Source organism: Camelus ferus, chromosome 4, assembly GCF_009834535.1.
Source record: "Camelus ferus isolate YT-003-E chromosome 4, BCGSAC_Cfer_1.0, whole genome shotgun sequence".
Lineage (NCBI taxonomy): Eukaryota > Metazoa > Chordata > Mammalia > Artiodactyla > Camelidae > Camelus > Camelus ferus.
This window is the reverse complement of record NC_045699.1, coordinates 55,939,439-55,959,245: the sequence shown is the minus strand read 5'-3', so window position 1 is coordinate 55,959,245 and position 19,807 is coordinate 55,939,439. Positions and strand designations below refer to the sequence as shown.

The window sequence follows — 19,807 nt, the reverse complement described above, 5'->3', positions numbered from 1 at the left end:
CAGAAACAGGCCTCCCCCATCCCTCCATCTTTCCTTGGTTTGGAGTTGTGCTTTCTGTTCCTTTCTTTAGGATAAGTTGTGGGGTTTTTTTTTGTTTGTTTTGTTTTTTTTTTTTTTTTACCCCTAGAAGGCAATTTGGTCCCTCAAGCAATAAGAATTCAGAGGGCCTCCCTGCCAGACCGAGCAGACTCGGCTAATCATGGCTGAACAGGAAGCTTCAGCTGAGGTCCCTCTTCCTCTGGAAACCACTTTGCCTTCTGCAGGTGGTCTGGGAAGCCTTTGGTAGCCTGGCACACGTCTTGTCTGTTTTGGCAATATGGGGAACAAACATTTAATGACCCAAACATGCCAGGTACTGTTCTTGGGACTACACTTATGCTAACTTATTCTTAGTGGGTCTTTAAAACAGGTACCCAAAGAATGAAGCGTCAGAATATTAGAAGGTAAGGACTTTAGGGGCCCTTGAACCCTCTGCTGCTCAAAACATGGTCCACTTGGCAGCTTGGTAGAATTGCAAAATAGAGGGCTCCACCCCAGACCAGCTGAATCAGAGCCTGTGGTTTAACAAGCTCTGCAAGTAATTTGGATGTACTTAAAACTCTGAGAAGCACAGATCAAAAACTGAAAACCAGGGAGGCCAGGTGATTTGCTAAAAACCACACGATGACTTAGACTCAGCTAGATTTAGGATCAAATTCTGTCTCTCCAGTTGAGTGCTTTCCTATATCTGACTGACTTCCTGCAAGGCCATATTTTGAGGGTCTGGTTCTATTTATTGAGTGAACTTGAACTTAATTCTATTTATTTAAAAACCCTTTAACTTCTGTCCTTCACTAATTCGGATTGGATTTCCTTTAATTTATGAGTGGGTGGTGCTCCTTTGCTTCTTAATATTTTGTGTTTATTAGATTCACTCAACAGTTTCATGATATATTTTCTATCTAATGTAAGTTTCTGTAACTGGATGGATATAGAAATGCTGCCATGTTTATAAAGACAAGTATTCCAGATAGGAAAAAGATCAAACATTTTACCGTGTTATTGTTTATTTCATTAGTACAGTGTTTATATATATCTGCTGCACTACACACACATGCTGGGGTGAGTGTTCATCTCTATATGGTTGATCACAGCTAGGTTTGTGGACGTGACCCAGGATCCATTATTTAAAAGGCATTTCCAGGATTTTGGTTGCATGTGATTATGAATTGACAGTGACCTTATGGTACTGTTTTAAAATGCACTAATGTCAAAATGGTTAAATCGATTTACCCACTATTGATGGGCGCTTAGTATGGGCACGCATTCCCACCTCAGCTCCGACTGTTGCCTCTATAATTGGGAGCCTTCCTGGCCCACTTTCTCCAGGCTATAAAACTCCATCTTATAGGGTTAGAGAGGGGATCTGGGCATCTAACGACTCCTCCATATTTTTAACTAGTTCCTTGAATTCTCAGCCCCTACCCTTTATGCCTGCCTCCTGGGGTACTCAGTGACCCCAATTCCTGAGCTTTTCAGGTTGCTGTTTATTTATTCTTATTTTATTTTAATTGATTAATTATTTTCTCTCTCTCTCTTTTTTTTTTTTTCAGGTTGGCTTTTAGTTTTTCCTCTCAGGCAATTCCCATATGTCCATCTCTTCTGTCTTCTGAAATATTATCCACATCCTTGCCTTCCATCATCTTCTCTCCCAGGGCTTACACCTTTCTGGAACTTGATATCATTTTCAAATTTTGTTGTGGTTGAGAGTGTATTAAATCTGCTGTGTTTAATTGGAAGTCTTTCATTTGTAATTTAAAAGGAATCTTTTAGTGGGGAGGGCTCAGTGATAGCGTGCATGCCTAACATACATAAGATGCTGGGTTCAATCCCCAGTATCCCTGTCAAAGATAAATAAAAAACCTAATTACCTCCCCCCCAAAAACCAAAAATTAAAAAAAATAAAAGGAATATTTTATGTATTTTTTGTTATAGCTCTTTTTTATTCCTAATGTAGTGTTTTTGTCTATGCTCTTTTTTCCCCTCACTGGTCTTGAGTTTTGACTCCTGGTCTTTATGACACATTGACTTTGACAAAATTTTTTTTTTTCCAGTGAATTTGAATGTATTTTCTAATTCTTTAACATCTTTTTAATCTTTACTAAGTACTAACCCCCTCCCCTCCATAAACCCCTATTTTGTTTTTTCCTTTTTTTGAAACTTCTTACATTAAAATTCTAGTTTTTCCCCCCACTGGCTGCCTGCTTTTCTTTTTCTCTTTTCAAGTATAGAAACATGTCAAACTCAAATTTTCTGGAGTAGATAAGCTTTTATGTCTGGTTTTAAACATATCAATGTTGATATCCTCTTTGCCCCAAGGATTATTTAGTAAAGTGTTCTGTAGTTTACAAGTAGGCTTTCTTTTGGGGGTGCAAACCTTATGTTTTATTTTGTAGTTTTATTATATTATTACATCGTAGTAAGTATGACCTCTACAATTTCTACTTTTTTGAAATTTTTTGCACTTTTCTTTATAGTCTGGGATATAATAAATTTTATAAATATCCTATGGTTAATTTAGTACTAGTCATAAGCATGGCTTGTCTCATTTTTGTGTTATAGTTTGTTTAAAGAAAAATAAAAAGCAAGCCTGGTTAAGCGTGTATCTCTCTCCTCAGTTGGTTTCATGCAGCCTGAGGGCTAGGTCTTTATTACCTAGGTAGTAATGGGGCCAAGACTAAGATGAAATTCCATGCTGAAATATTCTCCTTACTGGGTCGCTCCTGATATTACAGACACTGAGAGTGCAAAACACTATTGCACATAGCCTCGGGTAGAAATTCTTGTTTGATCTTGGGCCATATATAACCATCTGGTAGATTTGGATGTTTTGGGAGTTTTAGCTCCAAACATTTTTTTACTGTTTATCTAAAAAATCTGGGATCTGGTCATCCTGCTGGGACCTGGCTGTTCTCTCACTGACATTTTAAACACATTCGCTTTTTCCCTAAAAGGAAAATGGGTAAGGCGATAGATGAATTCTTTCTCCTTCCATTTGCTTTTTAAGTTGTAGCAAGTAGGATTTCAGACTCCTTATCCAGTTGGTCAATAAAAAAATCTATTGAATGTTTATACTGTGCCTTCATGATCTATGGGCCAATGACATAATCCCATAATCCTTGAAAAACTCATTCATCCTACCAAGCTGGGAAGACAGAGGTGCAATAGAACATAATGACAAATTAACATGGTTGATATGGGAATGTACAAGGGTTAGGGGAGCACAGAGGAAGATACATTTAATTTTCCTCAAGAATGGAGGAATGGGGAAGACCTCAGGGAGACTGATGTTTAAACTGGGTCTTGAAATAGGAATAGGTGCTGGTTGGACAGAGAAGGAAGGATAGGCATTGTGGATGAAGGGAACCTCGTTAGCATGGCATGAATAAGACAATGGATAACATGTATGGGAAAGAGTAGTCGGCATCTTGCCTGTGTGTATTTGGGTTTGGGAGCCATGAGGCTGCAGAAGTTAGTCTAGAAGCAGACTCTTAAGAGCACTGATTGCCAGGTAGAGAATTTGGGCTTTGCTCCATGGGCAGTGAGTAGCCACCGCAGGTTTCTTTTTTCTTTTCACATTTAAAAATAATACATTTATAGACAGATACCTTGGGAAAGCTTCCAGGATTTATTTTATGATGAGTATGTCCTGAGTTCATGATACAATTTTTAAACATGCAGAGTGACTACAACATGAATATCTGTTAAGTGACTGCATGCAAGTATCTGTCTGTCTTTCTTCGGTTCATATCTCCTATTTATAATTAAACAAAGTACATGCAGTTTCAAATGGGAAAAAGGAAGCACTTATACTTTGAAAAAATTAATGTGACTTGTTATAGATACCATTATAAAGACAGTTGTTGAATTCTTCTTTTTGGGAAAGTAAAGTATTTTGAAATGCATGTTATAATTTAACCCACAGAGTAGTGAACATTTTTCTGTTTTTTTTTTAAGGAACACTGTCCATTGGCCTGGGGAAATATACACTTGTTTGATTACAGGTTTCTAAGGATGGGATAAGGTCTACCCTTTATAATTTTAGTATTCAAATTTTGGTTCTCCATTGTGAATGTCTACAATCCCAAATGTGACTCATCTTGAGTAGGTGATCGAAATATTCTTTTCCTGATATATGTGATTTATAATTCAAATTCAGATGTATGTGTCACTTGCCATGAATATGCCACCTGCCATGAAAGAGGAGGGAAGAAGATGTGTATTTGCAACTACGGATTTGTGGGCAATGGGAGGACTCATTGTATTGGTAAGTCCTGGATACTGGGTTAAGTTGAAACATTGAATCAAGAAACAAGATTCTCTAGTGTTAAAGAGTTGATGTCCTTGAGAGGAGGAAAGCATGGTTATTCTGTTCACATGTTTTTATTACAAGAAGTTTTGTCAACTGTAATAAGTCTTTGTTGTAGTGTTTGGTTATATCCTTTCTCTAGCGTTTGCTATCATGTTCGAGGCCATTGAACTTGCATCTCTGGAAACTGACCTAATACAGATTTGAAATCTGTTTCAAGTCTTGAGTTTAACTTAACAACTCGAGTATTTCATTTTTTAATTTCTCTGGTTGTTTTGATATAAAACTATGTTAGTACCATGAGGAAAAATAAAAACATAATTGCCTATTGAACTTTGGGGCTAATTGGTGAAATACTGTTCCTCTGACTCTTATGTCTACCAGAATCCATCCTCAAAATTTTTTTGTAGTTGTGACCCTTTAGGGTCTTGGGTGACTTAAGGAAATACAAAGAACTTTAGGCTAGAAGCATTATTTTTTGCCTCATGGCATCCACTGTGCCGTGAGAGTCAGACAATATCCAGGTTCAAGCCCAATTCAGAGAAAGAGAGAGTTTCATAGCAACTTTATAATAGTGAATGTTAGGATAACCACAGTTTCTTCTCAGCAGCCTGTTCCCTGCTGTAAAAATATGGATCATTTTGCCCTGAAGCTGTGGATCAACAGTATTTACTATACTTGTTGTGGTATCTTTGATTTTTTTTCTCCCTAAGGAAAAATAGCAATTAAGTCCTGAGTTCGAAAAGTCACATTCTACTTCACAGATACAGGTTTTCACAATCACATGCCGTTGCCTGTTCCTGCAGGCAGGAGTTGTGCCTTTCTGACCCTCTGTCTTGAGGATTCTGCCCATCAGATTCTCCCCCCACTGCCTGCTAGCAGGGCCTTGGAAATGAAGTTGGAACTGGGGAACACGGACAAGCCTTTTCTGCTCCCTCGCCTAAAGAAGTCCTCCCATGAAAGCTTGCTGCAGTCTTGATTGTTCTTTGACTCCTGAGCAATAGAAACTTCTCTTAATGGCTGGAGAGGGCTTTATTAATTCGGGTGGTACTTGCTCTCAAGCGCTAGACACCCTAGTAGGTGGCCTGCTGAGACCAGAGGTTACAGATGAGGTCATACCTGTGCCAGGGGTGCTATCATGGTATTAAGTCAAGGGACCTAAGGATTCTAGAATCCCCTACAAACCCAGATGTCCCTTCTGATGAAGACGGCAGGGGAGACATGCCTCAGGAACAATGGCAAAGGACAGGAATATCCTATCATATGGGCGGGTGGACTCGTGTCTGAGACCCCCATGCCTTTCCCAGGAAGCTGGACTGAATACTTGGCCTGGCTGTGGCTGTTCTGCCTCTGTAAGCTCTCACACAAATCCTACTCAGATGGTTTCAATGATAAATTGTGTTCCAAGTTTAATTAAAATTTCAGAAAGACAATTAAAAAATTTTTTTTTAAAGAAGCACTAGATTTGGGGGTGGGGGAGCACTTTTGAGTTAGCAGGAATTGAGTGCAGTTGTGGGAGGCAGGTGAACTGCTTTGAGGGAACCAGTTGTATCACAGAAACACTACATAACAGACGGGAAAACTCTGGTTCATAAGCTGACGAGTCCGTCCACCAAAAAACGAGCTGGATCGATCAGCTCTCAAAGGATGTGTAAGAAACCAGTCACATTGGAGTTTCCTCCGATGGTAGAGGCTGGGCACACTCAGCAAACTCTAGCCTGGGGGCCAAACTTCAGACTGCCTGTTTTTATAAATGGAGTCTTATTAGAACACAGCATCGCTCATTTGTTTACCTATTGTCTGGCTGCCTTCGTGCTGGGAAAATTCGAGTGATCAGTTGCATCCAGAGTCTGTGACTGGCCTTTGATAGGAAAGGTCTGCTGACCTCGGGCTAGAGGACAGAGACAGGAGGGAGATTTACTTTTGCTTTACATCGATGTCAAGTTATTGAATTAAAAATACTCCGGGCAAGGTCTGTGGACTCATCAAGCATCCCATGTTCCAGCTCCTCCTCACCGGGTGACTAATGTTATTCGTGTGCATCGCTGACGAGCAGCAGGAGCTGTTCCTGCCAACATTAGCCCTGCCCCCGGATGAAGCTTGAGCACTAATTCCATTGTGTTTCCCGGTAACTCAGAAGTAACAAAATTTTCCAGTTAATCATTGAATGTAAAAATCATCCTACTCTGGTTTTCGTAAAAATGCAAGAGAATGGCTGGGCTGGAAAAGTGGGATTCAGGTGGATTTGTTTCCCCAGGCCTATGACACGGTCTGTTTCAGTGTGGAGAAGTTCAGAAAGCGTCCCCTTCTCCCAGTCTTCAAATAAGATGGACTGTCAGATTGAGACATCGGGTTTCTCTTGTGGTTTCGTACACACCTGGCCCATGACTATGAGGGGCCCGCGTCCTGTCATCTGAGAGGCATGGAGGGAGGGGAAGGGGCTGGGGAAACAGATCTTTCAGCACTTGTCTGAGAATATTGATTCCCAAGTCCACGGCACAGAAGTCTGGGTGGTTGATAGTGGTGAGGATTGACAGCTCTTTCTGTGCGTTGTCTCAATGTATCAACAGATAAAAATGAGTGCCAGATGGGAGCCACTGTGGTCTGCGGGAACCACACGTCTTGCCACAACACTCTGGGAGGCTTTTATTGCAGTTGCCTGGAAGGATATCGAGCCACAAACAACAACAAGACATTCATCCCCAACGATGGTACCTTCTGCACAGGTACTCAGGAAGGGGCTGCTGTGATGGCAACATGGTGATGGTGGGACAGTCCCTGGGATGTGGAGGAGGGAGGGGGAGGGCCAGGGCAGGGTGTGATTTAAGGGAGGGACTCTCCTTGATCTCCGAGGATTTGGACAGGGACTGAGGATCAGTTAATATTAGGGAATTGTTGAGGGGAGGGTATAGCTCAGTGGTAGAGTGTGTGCTTAGCATGCACGAGGTCCTGGGTTCAATCCCCAGTACCTCCATTAAAATAAATATTTAAATAAATAAACCTAATTACCTACCCCGCAAACAAAAACAAACAAAAAATAAATAAAATGTTTTAAAAAATCAGGGAATTGTTCATTTTGTTAGATGGAATAACTGTATTGTGGTATTTAAGATAATATTCTTCTGGGAAGATACATTCTGACATATCTAGGGGTGTTATTATTATATGTATCCAGTGTTATTTTATCTGTTAAGGCATTTTAATTAATTTATTTTTTGGCAGGAGGAGGTAATTAGGTTTATTTAATTTTGGAGGAGGTACCGGGGATTGAACCTAGGACCTCGTGTATGCTAAGCATGCGCTCTACCACTTGAGCTATACCCTCCCCCCTTGTTAAGGCATTTTAAACAGCAAGATATGAACAGTTATTGAATCTTGGGGGTGAGGGTGGGACTAAAAGAGACGAGTATTCTTTTCCTTGTTCTGTGTGTTTGAAAATTTTTACCACAAACGACTAGGAGGGGCTCACAGAGACAATGTGCCATCTGCAGTTTCCTTGGAGGGACTCTGGTACCCGCCAGCTCCGTGCACACTGCCAGGGGCGGAGGGGGTGGGTCTCACGATGATGCAGCAGCTGCACCTGTTAGAGATGTGGGCTTGTCTCCCAGAGGAGGAAGCCGAGTGAGGAGGGCAACTTTTAGGACCTCAGGAGCTTCGCAGGTCAGATTTTGGGCATATGTTGGTCAAACACAAGGAGAGGGCAAAAGCCTCCTCATTTTCAGTGGCTCCTGTATTATCTGAACTCTACAGCATGTCATGATGATATAGCTCTTGGGTTTTCTAAGAAAATCTTTGAACAGTAATGAAGAGGAAAGGCTGGAAAAGACTCCTGGTTCTAAGATGGCTTTGCATAGACTTAATGGCTCTCCTTCAATACTTTGTGATATTTAAAGGTTTGGGTGGGGGGGGGGACGGGAAGAGAGGGGGGAGCATGTTTTATCTTCTTATTCACCACAGGTTCTGCTGCTGTGATTCATTCTCCCTCTTGACCTGTGCCAAGGTAAAAATCCCTCAGAGAGTACATTTCATTTATTCTTGGCATGAACACCTTCCCTCAGAGAAGACATTTTATAATATCTTGTTGTTTCAGGTAGCAAATTACTTGCTACATGATTGCAGAAGTGCAATGTTGCAGAATTAAATTAGGTGCCTTAAAAAAAGATATCAGTTAAAAAAAACCTTACAAGACGGTGATCTAGTGTTTAGTTCATTGAATACATATTTTTCATGCACTTCCTACGTATCAAGTCTGTGCTAGTGGGAGGTGATGGTGAACAGCTAATTTCAGTATAAACTGTTAGTCATAGGTAAGCAAAGGGCACTTACCGGAATCCAGAATCTGTGGGGGCACTTACCTTGGAAGTGGCTAAGGGATCAGGAACTTTCTGGAGGATGCGATACCTGAAATTGTGTTTTTAAGGCTGTGGGAGTTGGACAGGAAAAACTTCTGAAAGTGTAGATATCAGTATGCCTTCTAAGGATGCATTCTGTTATTAAAAAGGTAGAAAGAAGAAGAAGAAAGAAAGATTTTATGCAAGGGCCAAATAGATGTCAGCCCAAGAAGAACCAATCTTCCTGGAACAAAATCCTGATCTAGGCTCTGCTTCTATTTTCCCCAGTTTCTGTAATTATTTAGTGACCTTTCCCTTTAAAAAAATTGAGATATAATTCATATGCAGTAACATTCACCCTTTTGAAGGGTACAGTTCAGTGGTTTTTAGTATAATTCACAAAGTTGTACAATAGTCACCACTATCTGATTTTAGAACATCTCCATCACCCCAAAAAGAAGCCCCATTTCCATTGACATTCATTCCCCTGGCCTTTTTTTTTTTTCCTGAGGTCCTCATTTATCACTTTGTAAAAGCTGATTGAGGACTTTTCTTGATGACACGGAGTATCTTTCAGAATCACAGCTGCCACAGAAACTTCAGTGGACTTTCTCTCTGGGAGAAGCTTAGCAGGTTTTGGGGTATCAGCAGTTATCCAGTGTTTGCCTGGAACCAGAAGATTGTGAATCCTAGCTCTTGAATTCTGAGAAATCCTGAAACCTGGTGTTGACTGTACTTTTTGCAGATTAAGTCAGTTCAGGAGCTGTTTGTAGGTAGGCCTCTTCGGATGTCACTGTGTATAGATGAGGGATGAGTTGCAGGGCTTCTTGTGCTGGAGAACTGGCAGATGTTCTGGCCCCAAGATGCCCCCAGAATGACTCCTGGAGATCATGGACACTGTCATGAGCCACAACCGAGAGGAAGAAGCTCTGTGGCACTTTCGGTGTGAGGGCATTCCAAAATACCGGAGGCCTTGACAAAGGTGTCCCTCTTTGGGAGTGATGGGGCCGTGCCTGAGTTCCCCCTGCAGTTTAACATCTCCCACACTTTACTCTTGCCTCATACCTGCCTTTTGGTTTGAGTGGGTCAGGAGTAAGCGGAGAGATATGAGACTGATGTGGAAATAGGCCTGGGGCTGTCATCTCCCTCCCACCATGAATCCAGACAGGCATGGACCTAGTAGGATCTGCTGAAAATTGCAAAATGCTTCTCCCGTGCCTTTGAATTCCACAGCTTTCGCGAATCTATTTTGAGTCTATTGACAGCAACAGCCTTCTTTTTCGTAAACTCATTTCCTGCAGTATCAGGACCTGATGCCATTTCTTCTAACAGCCGTTCAGCTTTGGCTCAGAAATGGGGAAAATGGGGGAAAAAATAAAAAGAACCCAGAGGGAGTAAATGCTTTGCTGTTCAGTTCCTGGAACCTGCTGCCCCAAACCTGTATCTCATAGATCTGCCTGTGGTGAAGTAAACATCTTTATTCTGAGATGTAAATCTCTACCAGTCCAGACCAGTGTAGTCTGTCGGTCTCTCTCCCGGGTCAGGAGGCTTGTTCTTCGGCTGAGCCTTTGTGCACAAGCTCCTGCCCTGCTGTCTTGGGTCCTGGAGCAGCCAGCTGTGGCCTGGGACACAAACACGCAGTCCCGCTGAGATTCTGCTCGCTCTCCGTGGGCTTCAGAAGGCTTGCAGCTGTCCGGAGGTTTTTCCCAGTGCTCTCTCCAAACATAACTTTGCTGCCCAAATCCCAACCCTTTATTTTAGCTGGATTTATTCCCCAAGTCATGCTTTACCACTCTGGAAGAAGGGAGAAGCAAGGGGAATCACACTGCGGGGACATTGCCTCTACTGCCCAGAGCAGTGCTCGTGACCCCTGGCTCCTTGCCTACTTTTCCCGTGGAATCCCCGACGCCTGCTTAGGCCTCCAGCTATGGTGGGTGACAGCTTCACCGGCGGGTGCCTAGGAAGGAGAGGCCAAAGATTATGGATCAAAAGATGGTTAAGCCGAACTCCATCCCCCCAAATGCCAGAGGCCTCGACAGAGACACCATTGTCCCTCTTTGGGAGTGATGGGGCCATGCCTGGGTTCCCCCTGCAGTTAACACCTCCCACACTTTACTCTTGCCTCTTACATGCTCAAGCCCCAGATTATGGGTATCCCAGCTTCTTCCCAAAGGCCCTGTTGAGTGCAGTAAACTATACGCACAGGGTTCTTTTTCATTCCATTAATATAAAGTTTTGGGAGGAGTCACAGGGACAGGAGCTGGGCTTACATTGATTTTGGAACCATCTGTAAAGTAGGCTTTCCTAAGCAAACTCTGAATATTTGCAAGATTGAGAAGGAAATGTTTAGCCCTTTGAGTTCAAGCTCTTTGCTCATGACCAATGCATCTCTGAGCATAAAAGTGGTTTGAAATGGTTCTCCATTTATTCAGCTGCTGCTTTAGCAAAAGTTACGTGTCAGAAAGGATGGAGCTGTTACCCGAGGATGAAGCTCTGGAAGAGAGTAGGGTAAATGGGTCATTTACCTCTGATTGTAATGATCCATGATTGCTCTTTCCAAAAGGAGACAGAAGAAATAAGTCAATATTTTTCCCCCATAGGAAGGACTATTGCTCTGTTTTTCCCATTTACTAAAAAAAAATACTACTGTAGAAAAGTCAAGCAATTATGAAACATATAGAGGAGAAAGAAAAAAAAATCATCTAATATTAACTCAGAGGCAACAACTCAATATTATGGGAAATTGCTTTTAAGATGCCTCTGTGCATCTCTCCTGCAACCAATATTTTAAATTAATAATATGTATATGTTGTTCCATAATCTGCTGTTTCATTCCTATAACATACGATGTTCTTTTCTCCATGTCTGACTCCATGAAATAAGAGAAGACAAAATTTATTTCACTCACAACACATGATCTTTTCATTTCAATAAAAATAAATATATAACTCAAGAGAAATGAAAATGTATGTTTACAAAAGACTTGTATACAAATGTTCATAATAGCCCAACTGGAAACAGCCCAAAATGTCATCAGCAGGAGGATGGATAAATAAATTGTGATACATTCTCACAGTGGAATACTGATTAGCAGTGAAAAGGAACTGTCTATTGATACATGCACAGCTCAGAGGAATCTTGAAAACGTTATGTTGAATAAAAGATGCGACACACAAACACGTGTTTTATAAGAGAGTCCATTTATATAAAGCATGGACAAAACTAATTTCAAATGATAGAAATAAAAAAAATGGTTTGCTTAGTGGGGATTGACTAGAAAGAAAAAGAGGGGACTTCCTAGGGTGATGGAAATGTTCTGTATCTTGCTGGCTACACGGTTGTGTGAGATTGTCACAACTCATTACTGAGCACTTAAGATCAGTATGTTTTATTATTTGTATATTATAACTCATCTGTAAATTAATATAGAGATAGATATATAATACCTTTTAAATTAACTATATGGAATTCATTGAATGGCTGTACTCTGTTACTTAACAGATTATTTTTTTCCTCCTTTTTGTGATTATTTTTCTGTTTTTGGCCCTTGTAAGAAATGCTATAATGAACATCCTGGTACTTACATCCTTACAAGGAATTATCCCCCTGTTATTAATTCGGGAAAGTAACTTATGTGTCAAAGGGCTACCTACACATTTTACATTTTGTTACATAGTGCCAGACTGTCTTCCAGAAAGTTCATGCCAATATTCTCTCACTAATCATTTCATGAATGTCTTCATTTCTTCATACCCTTGCCAACGCTGCATAATATCAGTAGATGATATGAATTTAACAGTCCTGATTTTAAATGGGTATTTGTGTTCCTTTAATGTGGCTTCTTAAGATGTAGGCTTCTTAGCTGAATCTGGCAATTGAGGAGGGAAGGTGGCAGGAAAAAAATAATTTTACTTTCCAAGATGTGAAGAAGTAATTTTTGCCTCTTCTTACTTCATTGAATTGGAAAGAACTAGTTCTTAGAGCGATGTGGAGAAAGTAGGCTGTGAGAACATTGTCATGAATTTGAAAGTTCTTCAGTGCCTTTTTCCCACGGAGTCCATTCTGAGTCTTCACATCTTAAAGGTGTCTTAGGACAAGGGCTTGTGTTTAATGGGGTTATTCCCAGACTAGCTTCTTTTTGAACTCTTACCTCTTTGATACGCCTGTTCTTTGATATTCCTGTTCTAGCTAAGGGCCTTCCAGATGGATTTTTCGCTTCTGTCTTAGAGCATTCGAATCAAGTGGAACAAGCCGTGTGGCCACTCCCGGGACTCCAGCCAGGAACTTGGAAGAGTGTGTTGAATGCAGTGTACATGCTCATTGCTCACGGTCAGGGCCAGGCTCAGGCGTGGGTCATGCAGGAGTGGCTTGTGCTTCGGGGAGAACTGAGTCAATAGAGAGGCAAGACCCATTCACGTGTTAGCTAGCACGTATCGAGGACCAAAGGTCAGCCAAGCACCATGCTGAGTGCTTTCCACATGTTTTATTGAATCTCCACAAAAAGCCTAGTATAATTAACTTCATTTTACAGAAGTGATTTGGAAAGGTTAAGGAACAGACATTGGTACAACTAATAAGTAGCAGAATCAGTTCTCAAACCTGCGTCTGTTTGACTTTCAAATCCACACTATTGAAAGGATTAAATATAGAACATCAGGACCCGGGGACCAGGTCTGAGTGTCCTGCTCGGTCCTGCTACTTTCTAGCAAGGAATTGTTCTGGCTACGGATAAAGTTCCATGATCCTATATATAGAATGGGACATAGGACATTTCCCCCTTGATTAGTTGTATGTTAGTAAGTTTGCTCAGAACATTTTTCTTCACCAGCAAACATGTTATAACCTTGAAGACCCCATGGAATCAACTGCTACTTGGAGAAGTTGTTCTGGTGAGCTTCTCATGTTTTGTCCAGCCAAGATCCTAAAAGGGATTAAAAAAGAGATGGTTTGTGAGCATCAGGAGGGATTAAAAGTCAAAATCAGGTCGTACTAATTAATCTCAGTGATACGTGGTAGACATGTGTAGACTTCGTTAAGGCAGTTGACATCTTTGACAATCTCTCAGGATGAGATAGAGAACTGTTGATTGGGTGACGGTAGGCATAGATTGCAAAGGGAGAAACAGTGCAGCCTAGTGGTTAAGAATATGGTCTCGGAAGCGAGATTCCTGGCTTCACATCCTGGCTTTCCCACTGCTTAACCTGTGTGACTTCAGCCCAGTTCCTTAACCACTCTATGCTTCAGTTACGTCATCTGTAAAATGGGGATAATAGTAGCGTCAACCTCGCAGGGCCACTGTGAGGATGAAATAAGGTGCAAATAACAGTAATAAATAATGAAGTGTTTAGAGCAGAGTTTGGCATGTGCAGGATGACATGCAGGAGTGGTTGTTTTTAACAGTCATTATAACAATTATTGTCATTACGTTGTTGAGTGAGTGTACACAAAGCAAACTGATTGATGACTACGGTGACCCATAAAGAGCTAGTCAGCACCTAGAAACTCCACTTCTTTTCCATAGCACTGCATGTTTGCCCTGTAATACTTGTACCACTTATTTTGAACAGTCTACTGAAAAATCCATTTACTCCCACTCACTCTCCTTTGAGGAGTCTGGGGCAGGTGATCAGGCTGGAAAATGATTTCTGCGTCAAGGGTATATCCATAAACACCTTTTACAAATTCCTCCTTGGAGTAGGAAAATCTTGATAAGCCAAAATGATGAGTCCAGTCTAGGAACACATGCATTTAGAAATGATTTTACCATTTCTTAAAGTTTGTACTAGATGGAGATTGATTTTATTTTGTATTATTTTTATTTTAAGAAGCCTTTTCTTCCCAGTTACCAAAGCCTCTGTGATTCTGTTATCAACAATTGTTTAAGTTTTACTGGTTTCACTTCTCACCACTCTTTGTTGTGTTTTATGAGGCCTTCCCCTTTCTGGGCATTATTTATTCTGATGTTTCTCACTGGCTCAAGTAGAAACACAAGTGTCTGAAACACAAGAAGTCCTAGGTCAGATTGGTTCTCTTTTCCTCCTAAATTACCATTCCTTTCTCTCAGGAGGTATATAGATTTTCCTTTTATTCCATGAAGTTCAGAATGACTTTCACTTTTCCACATTCATGCCTGTCACCTCAGAAAGCTACCTGAATTTGAATATGTAAGCTGAGTGATTTTTTTTTTCTTCTGATATTGATTCTTATACACTTATTCCACTCTTCTGTAATTCCTCTCAGATAGATAGTGAATATTTTGGATCTGTTCTCATATCATTTTTCTGTCCCATAGTTTCTGTCATATATAATTTATTTTTCTATGTGTTTTGGAAAATTCCTCAGGTTGGAATTTGTGAGTTTATTTTCTAGCAGTGACTAACCTATTATTCAGTGCCTCTATTGAGTTTTTATTTTTGGCATTCATATTTTGTTTATAATTTCCAAGACTTCATTGTTTTCTCAGAAACTTCCCCCTCTTTTTCATTGATACAGTATCCTCGTAACTTTGGTCTCCAACGTCTCTTCACAGGTCAAAAGTGTCTTGGTAATTTCTTACTGCATAACTCTACTCCTCCCACCCTCTCCCACTCCCCCCAATTTAATGACTTAAAACAGCAATTTACTGTTCCTCACAATTCCATGGCTGGGTGGTTTTGCCACTTGTGTGGATATATTCAGCAGGTGGCTGGGCGAGGCTGGGTTGGGCTGGGCTGGCAGATAAAAGGCCTCTCTCACACTGGGGCCTTGAAGTGACCAGGGCACCTTAATTCTCCCCAGTGTGGCCTCTGTCTTCAGGTGTCATCTCATCTTTAGGGCCTCTCTCCCAAGCACAAGAGTCTGGATTTCCTCAGAGAGTGGACACTGGGTTCCAGCAGAGGCAGAAGGAAGCTGCCAGGCATCTTCTAGGCTCGGTCTAGAGCAGGCACCGTGTTACTTCTGCTGAGTTCTTTTGGCCAAAGCGAGTCTCAAGACCAGCCCAAGAGGAGGGGAAGTGGACTCCACTCTTGATGGGAGGAGACGCCTGCAAGAAAGGAAGGGGCAGAATTGTCCACTGCCATCTTTGGAACCGATCTCCCACAGAGTTCCCCAAAGTGTGCTGCACTAAAGATGGACATTGATCAGAATTGATAACGTGTGTCGGCTCCTCCAGCAATTGAATGAATTACTGGTTCCCAGACAGCAATCAGTGAGAGAAGAGGGGCTCACCGGTCCAAGACCAACCAACCAACCAACAAACATAAGAATATAGTGAATTTTAATACAATTACACCAAACAAAAATTTAGAAGGATTCTGAGATTATTTTCTTCCTTCTTTGCAGAGTTCTGAGGTTAACATGTTCTTTCTTTTATGAAATGATAGTAGTTTTTTTTTGCGGGGTGGGGAGTCTTTACCTGGCAAAATACAATATTGGCCACCATATTTCAGTCCTTCCAAAATTGCTGGTCTTTGAAATCCCAGAGTCTGGGAGCAACCAGACTTTCTTCAGTCATGCTGCTCCCTGTCCTCTGTCCCCCTGATGGTCCTTGCCGATGTCCTGGGAAAAAATCCCATTTCACTTAAGGTCCTTTTTTTCTCTGAGTGAAATTGGTGTGTGTGTGTGTGTGTGTGTGTGTGTGTGTGTGAGACTCTGATGAAATTCTTAAAATTTTATGTTTTGTGCTCTAAGCCAGTTCTGGGGTAAAAAACCTGCTAACTGGCAGAGAGATTTCTTCTTCAGCCTCTGAATCATTATGTGATGTTTACTCCTGGACCTGCTATCTCTGACCATCTTCAGTCAAGGGGGAAAGTCTGCTAAGGAGCATGTCTTGTCCTTCTTGAAGGCTGGTTTAAGCCCCTCTAATCTTGCTAAAATGAGTGAGACCCTTCTGAGTTATCTTCTTCACTTCCTGCCTCATTGTCCTGCGCTTAGAAGGTGGAAAGCATTTTTCGCTCTCGTCTGAATAATTTTTTATTAGGAGTTCTACTTCAGATCTTTTAGTATGAGGGTGAGACCACCCTTATTTTAGAGTAATTGATTTTTTTAGCATAGTTCTTTGAGTTCACTTTGCTGGGTGTTTGAGAGTTGGTGATGGTTGTTGGTCTCTAAATATTTTCATAACACATTGTCAAATATTTATCGAGCACCTGTTAGTGCCCACTGATGTGAGGGATCTATGAGGAGAACTCTTAAGGAGTAAAATAAAATGATACAATTGCAAACAGATGCATCCACTTGTATACGTGCAGACTGAGAACATGAGAAATGGCTGTCACAATGTCCCACCATTTTTTTCCCTTTTTCTGTTTTTCTCTCCCTTGCATTTGGGATGGGTCTCAAGACATAGATGAGTGTGAGGTTTCCGACCTGTGCAGGCATGGAGGACGGTGCGTGAACACTCACGGGAGCTTTGAGTGCTACTGTATGGAGGGATACTTGCCAAGGAGCGGGCCTGAGCCTTTCCACCCGACCAGAGATGCCACGTCATGCACAGGTGGGTTTCTGCCAAAGAATGCAGCATCTGAAGGTGAGATTCTCCTGCTCTGAACCTAAGCCTGTGGGTCTGTGTTGGCCGTGTGGGCGGGAGCTGTTCCTTTCCACATGTGTAACCTATGAAATAAAGCAACAGTCATGATTTTAGAAGGGAATACTAAAAAAGCTAAAACTAGTAACTTCAGGGATTTTTTTAGTAGTCAGTTGGTATTCAGATACTAACCATTATGTTAGGCTAGTAAACACAGCTGATCTGGAAAGGTGCAGCGTCTCAAAAGTGACCCTGAAACTTACAAAGGTGTATACATCTTAAGATAATGGGCGGTTTAAATTTTTTACTTCATTGGGCCAGGCTTCCCTTTAGTTAGTGTGAATTAGTGAGGGCTGATGGCCAGATTCTTCCAGTTTTGTGCATGTTTAGGTGCTATTACCTGTGGAAGGAGAAGATTAAGTAGAGACAGTCACTGGAAACATGCCCAGAAGTCATGTGGAAACGAACCAGCCTATTTAAAATTTGGCTCAGGTGTGTATGTGTGTGGGGAGAGGGGATGAGGTAGAGGAGGAGAGAGGTTACGAATTTTGAAAATTCACATTCACATAGTAATGAACTTGCCATTAATTTATTTTCAGAAATAGACTGTGGCACCCCTCCTGAGGTCCCAGATGGCTATATCATAGGAAATTATACCTCTAGGCTTGGTGGCCAGGTTCATTATGCTTGCAAAGAAGGATTTTTCAGTGGCTCAGAAGATACAGTTTCAAGATGCACAGCCTTGGGCACATGGGAGTCCCCAAAATTAAACTGCCAAGGTGAGTTTCCAAAGGTCCAGGTTCCCAGCTTACACCATCTTGAGAGTGGTTTCATACTTCTCTCTGAATCTCTTTTTGGGGGTAGTGAATGAATTAAATAAATCCAATACAGTTCTTATTGTTTCTAATAGGTTTTCAGTAGCTGCTCTTGGTATTTACAGGAATAATATTTTATCATCCTCCAACGATAATAATTCATCTTTCATTTTTCTGTATTTGTAGAAGTATTTTTCTTTTGACTGACCACTTAGTGTTTTCAGAACAAAAGTTTAAATAGTAGTATTGACTTTGAATATTCTCTTAGTCCTGACTTTCATGGGAATGGTTTTAGAGTTTCATTATTCATTCACGATCTTGGCTTTTTGATGTTACGCACGTCTGCTTATAGTCTTATGTATACTAGTATAGTACTATGTGCCAAGTGCTGTTCTAAGCATTTATATATATTGACTCATTCAGTCTTTACAATATCCCTATGAGTGTGTACTATTATAACCCCATTTTACAGATTGAGAAAACTGAGGCATGGAGAAATTAAGTAATTTGTTTGAGGTTATACAACTGGTGATCATGCCGAAATTTAGATTTAGAGTTCTAATTTCCGAGATTGTATGCTTAATCACCCTGGTACACTCTGGTATGCTTCTGTTTTTGTGATGATGTTGGATTTTGGTGTGTTTTCTACTTTTGGCTTTCTCTCTCTTCATCATTTTACTAGTTTTTTACTACGTGTACATAATCTTAAGGAAGCATTCATTTATTCCCATTTTACTGGGATTTTCTTAAAAATCAGAAATGGTTTATTTTTATCACACCTTTTAGCCATGTATTAAGGTGATCACATATATTTTTTCCCCTTTAACCAGTTATATGATTAGATTTCCTGATAATGATCAGTACTAATTGCTAGAATGGATTCTTCTGGGTCTTTGGTGTTTTATTCTTTTAATCTGGGTTATATTTGCTGGACTTTACTTGGAATTCTTGCATTGATATTCACAAGTGAGATTGGTCTCGTTTCTTCTTCTATACCATCTTTGTTGGTTTTAGTATCACTGGTATTCTAAATTTTGAGAAAAAAATGTGAAAGCCTTTCCTTCTTTCTCTATTCTCTGGAATACTATAAATAGCATTTTAGAAGATTTCACCTAGAAAACCATCTGGATATGGCACTTTTGGAGAGGCAGACCTCTTGGGATATTTATTTATTTATTTATTATTTGAATGGGGGGGGGAGGTAATTAGGGTTATTTATTTATTTATTCATTTATAATTGGAGGAGGTACTGAGGATTGAACCCAGGACCTCCTGCATGCTAAGCACGTGCTCTAACACTTGAGCTATACCGTCCCCCTCACCCCTAGGATATTTAAAAAAAGTTTGGTACTGGTCTGTTTAAGTTTCTTATCCTTCTTGGTATCCATTTTGGTAATTTACATACTCCTAGAAAAATCATGTATTTCAAATTTATTTTTAATTTTTTTATAGAGAGAACTGTAAGGCACTCACCTTTTTTTATTGGCTGGAAAACTTTATTTTATTTTATTTTTTAAATTGAAATGTAATTGATTTACAGTGCTGTGTCAGTTTCTGGTGTAGGCACTCACATTTTTTATTTTCTGAGTTACATTTGTTTATAGTTGTTTGTAATAGTGAAATATCGGAAACAATTTCAAATGTCTAACAATAAGGAAATTGCTTAAATAAATCATAGCATATACATAAAATGGAATATTTTGTAGCCAATAAAATTATGTCAGAAAGAATATTTATTGACATAGATAAGTATTAACAGTATATTACTAAGTTACAAACTGTATAACATGCTGTTAACTTTAAAAAAGTC

At 40.5% G+C, this 19,807-nt stretch overlaps 1 protein-coding gene across 17 annotated transcripts in view; it reads left to right on the top strand.

Moving 5' to 3' along the window:
* Positions 1-19,807, top strand: part of SUSD1 (sushi domain containing 1) — a 141,012-nt gene that overhangs the window by 6,787 nt on the left and 114,418 nt on the right. For all 17 annotated transcript variants that reach the window (XR_004319413.1, XR_004319410.1, XR_004319411.1 and 14 more), the window contains exons 2-5: positions 4,199-4,306; positions 6,919-7,074; positions 17,000-17,152; positions 17,782-17,961. Coding sequence is in view for 10 of the 17 variants with exons in the window: in XM_032478192.1 (XP_032334083.1) it covers positions 4,199-4,306; positions 6,919-7,074; positions 17,000-17,152; positions 17,782-17,961 (597 nt within the window). In the remaining 7 variants the exon portion in view is untranslated. The remainder of the gene's footprint in view (positions 1-4,198; positions 4,307-6,918; positions 7,075-16,999; positions 17,153-17,781; positions 17,962-19,807) is intronic.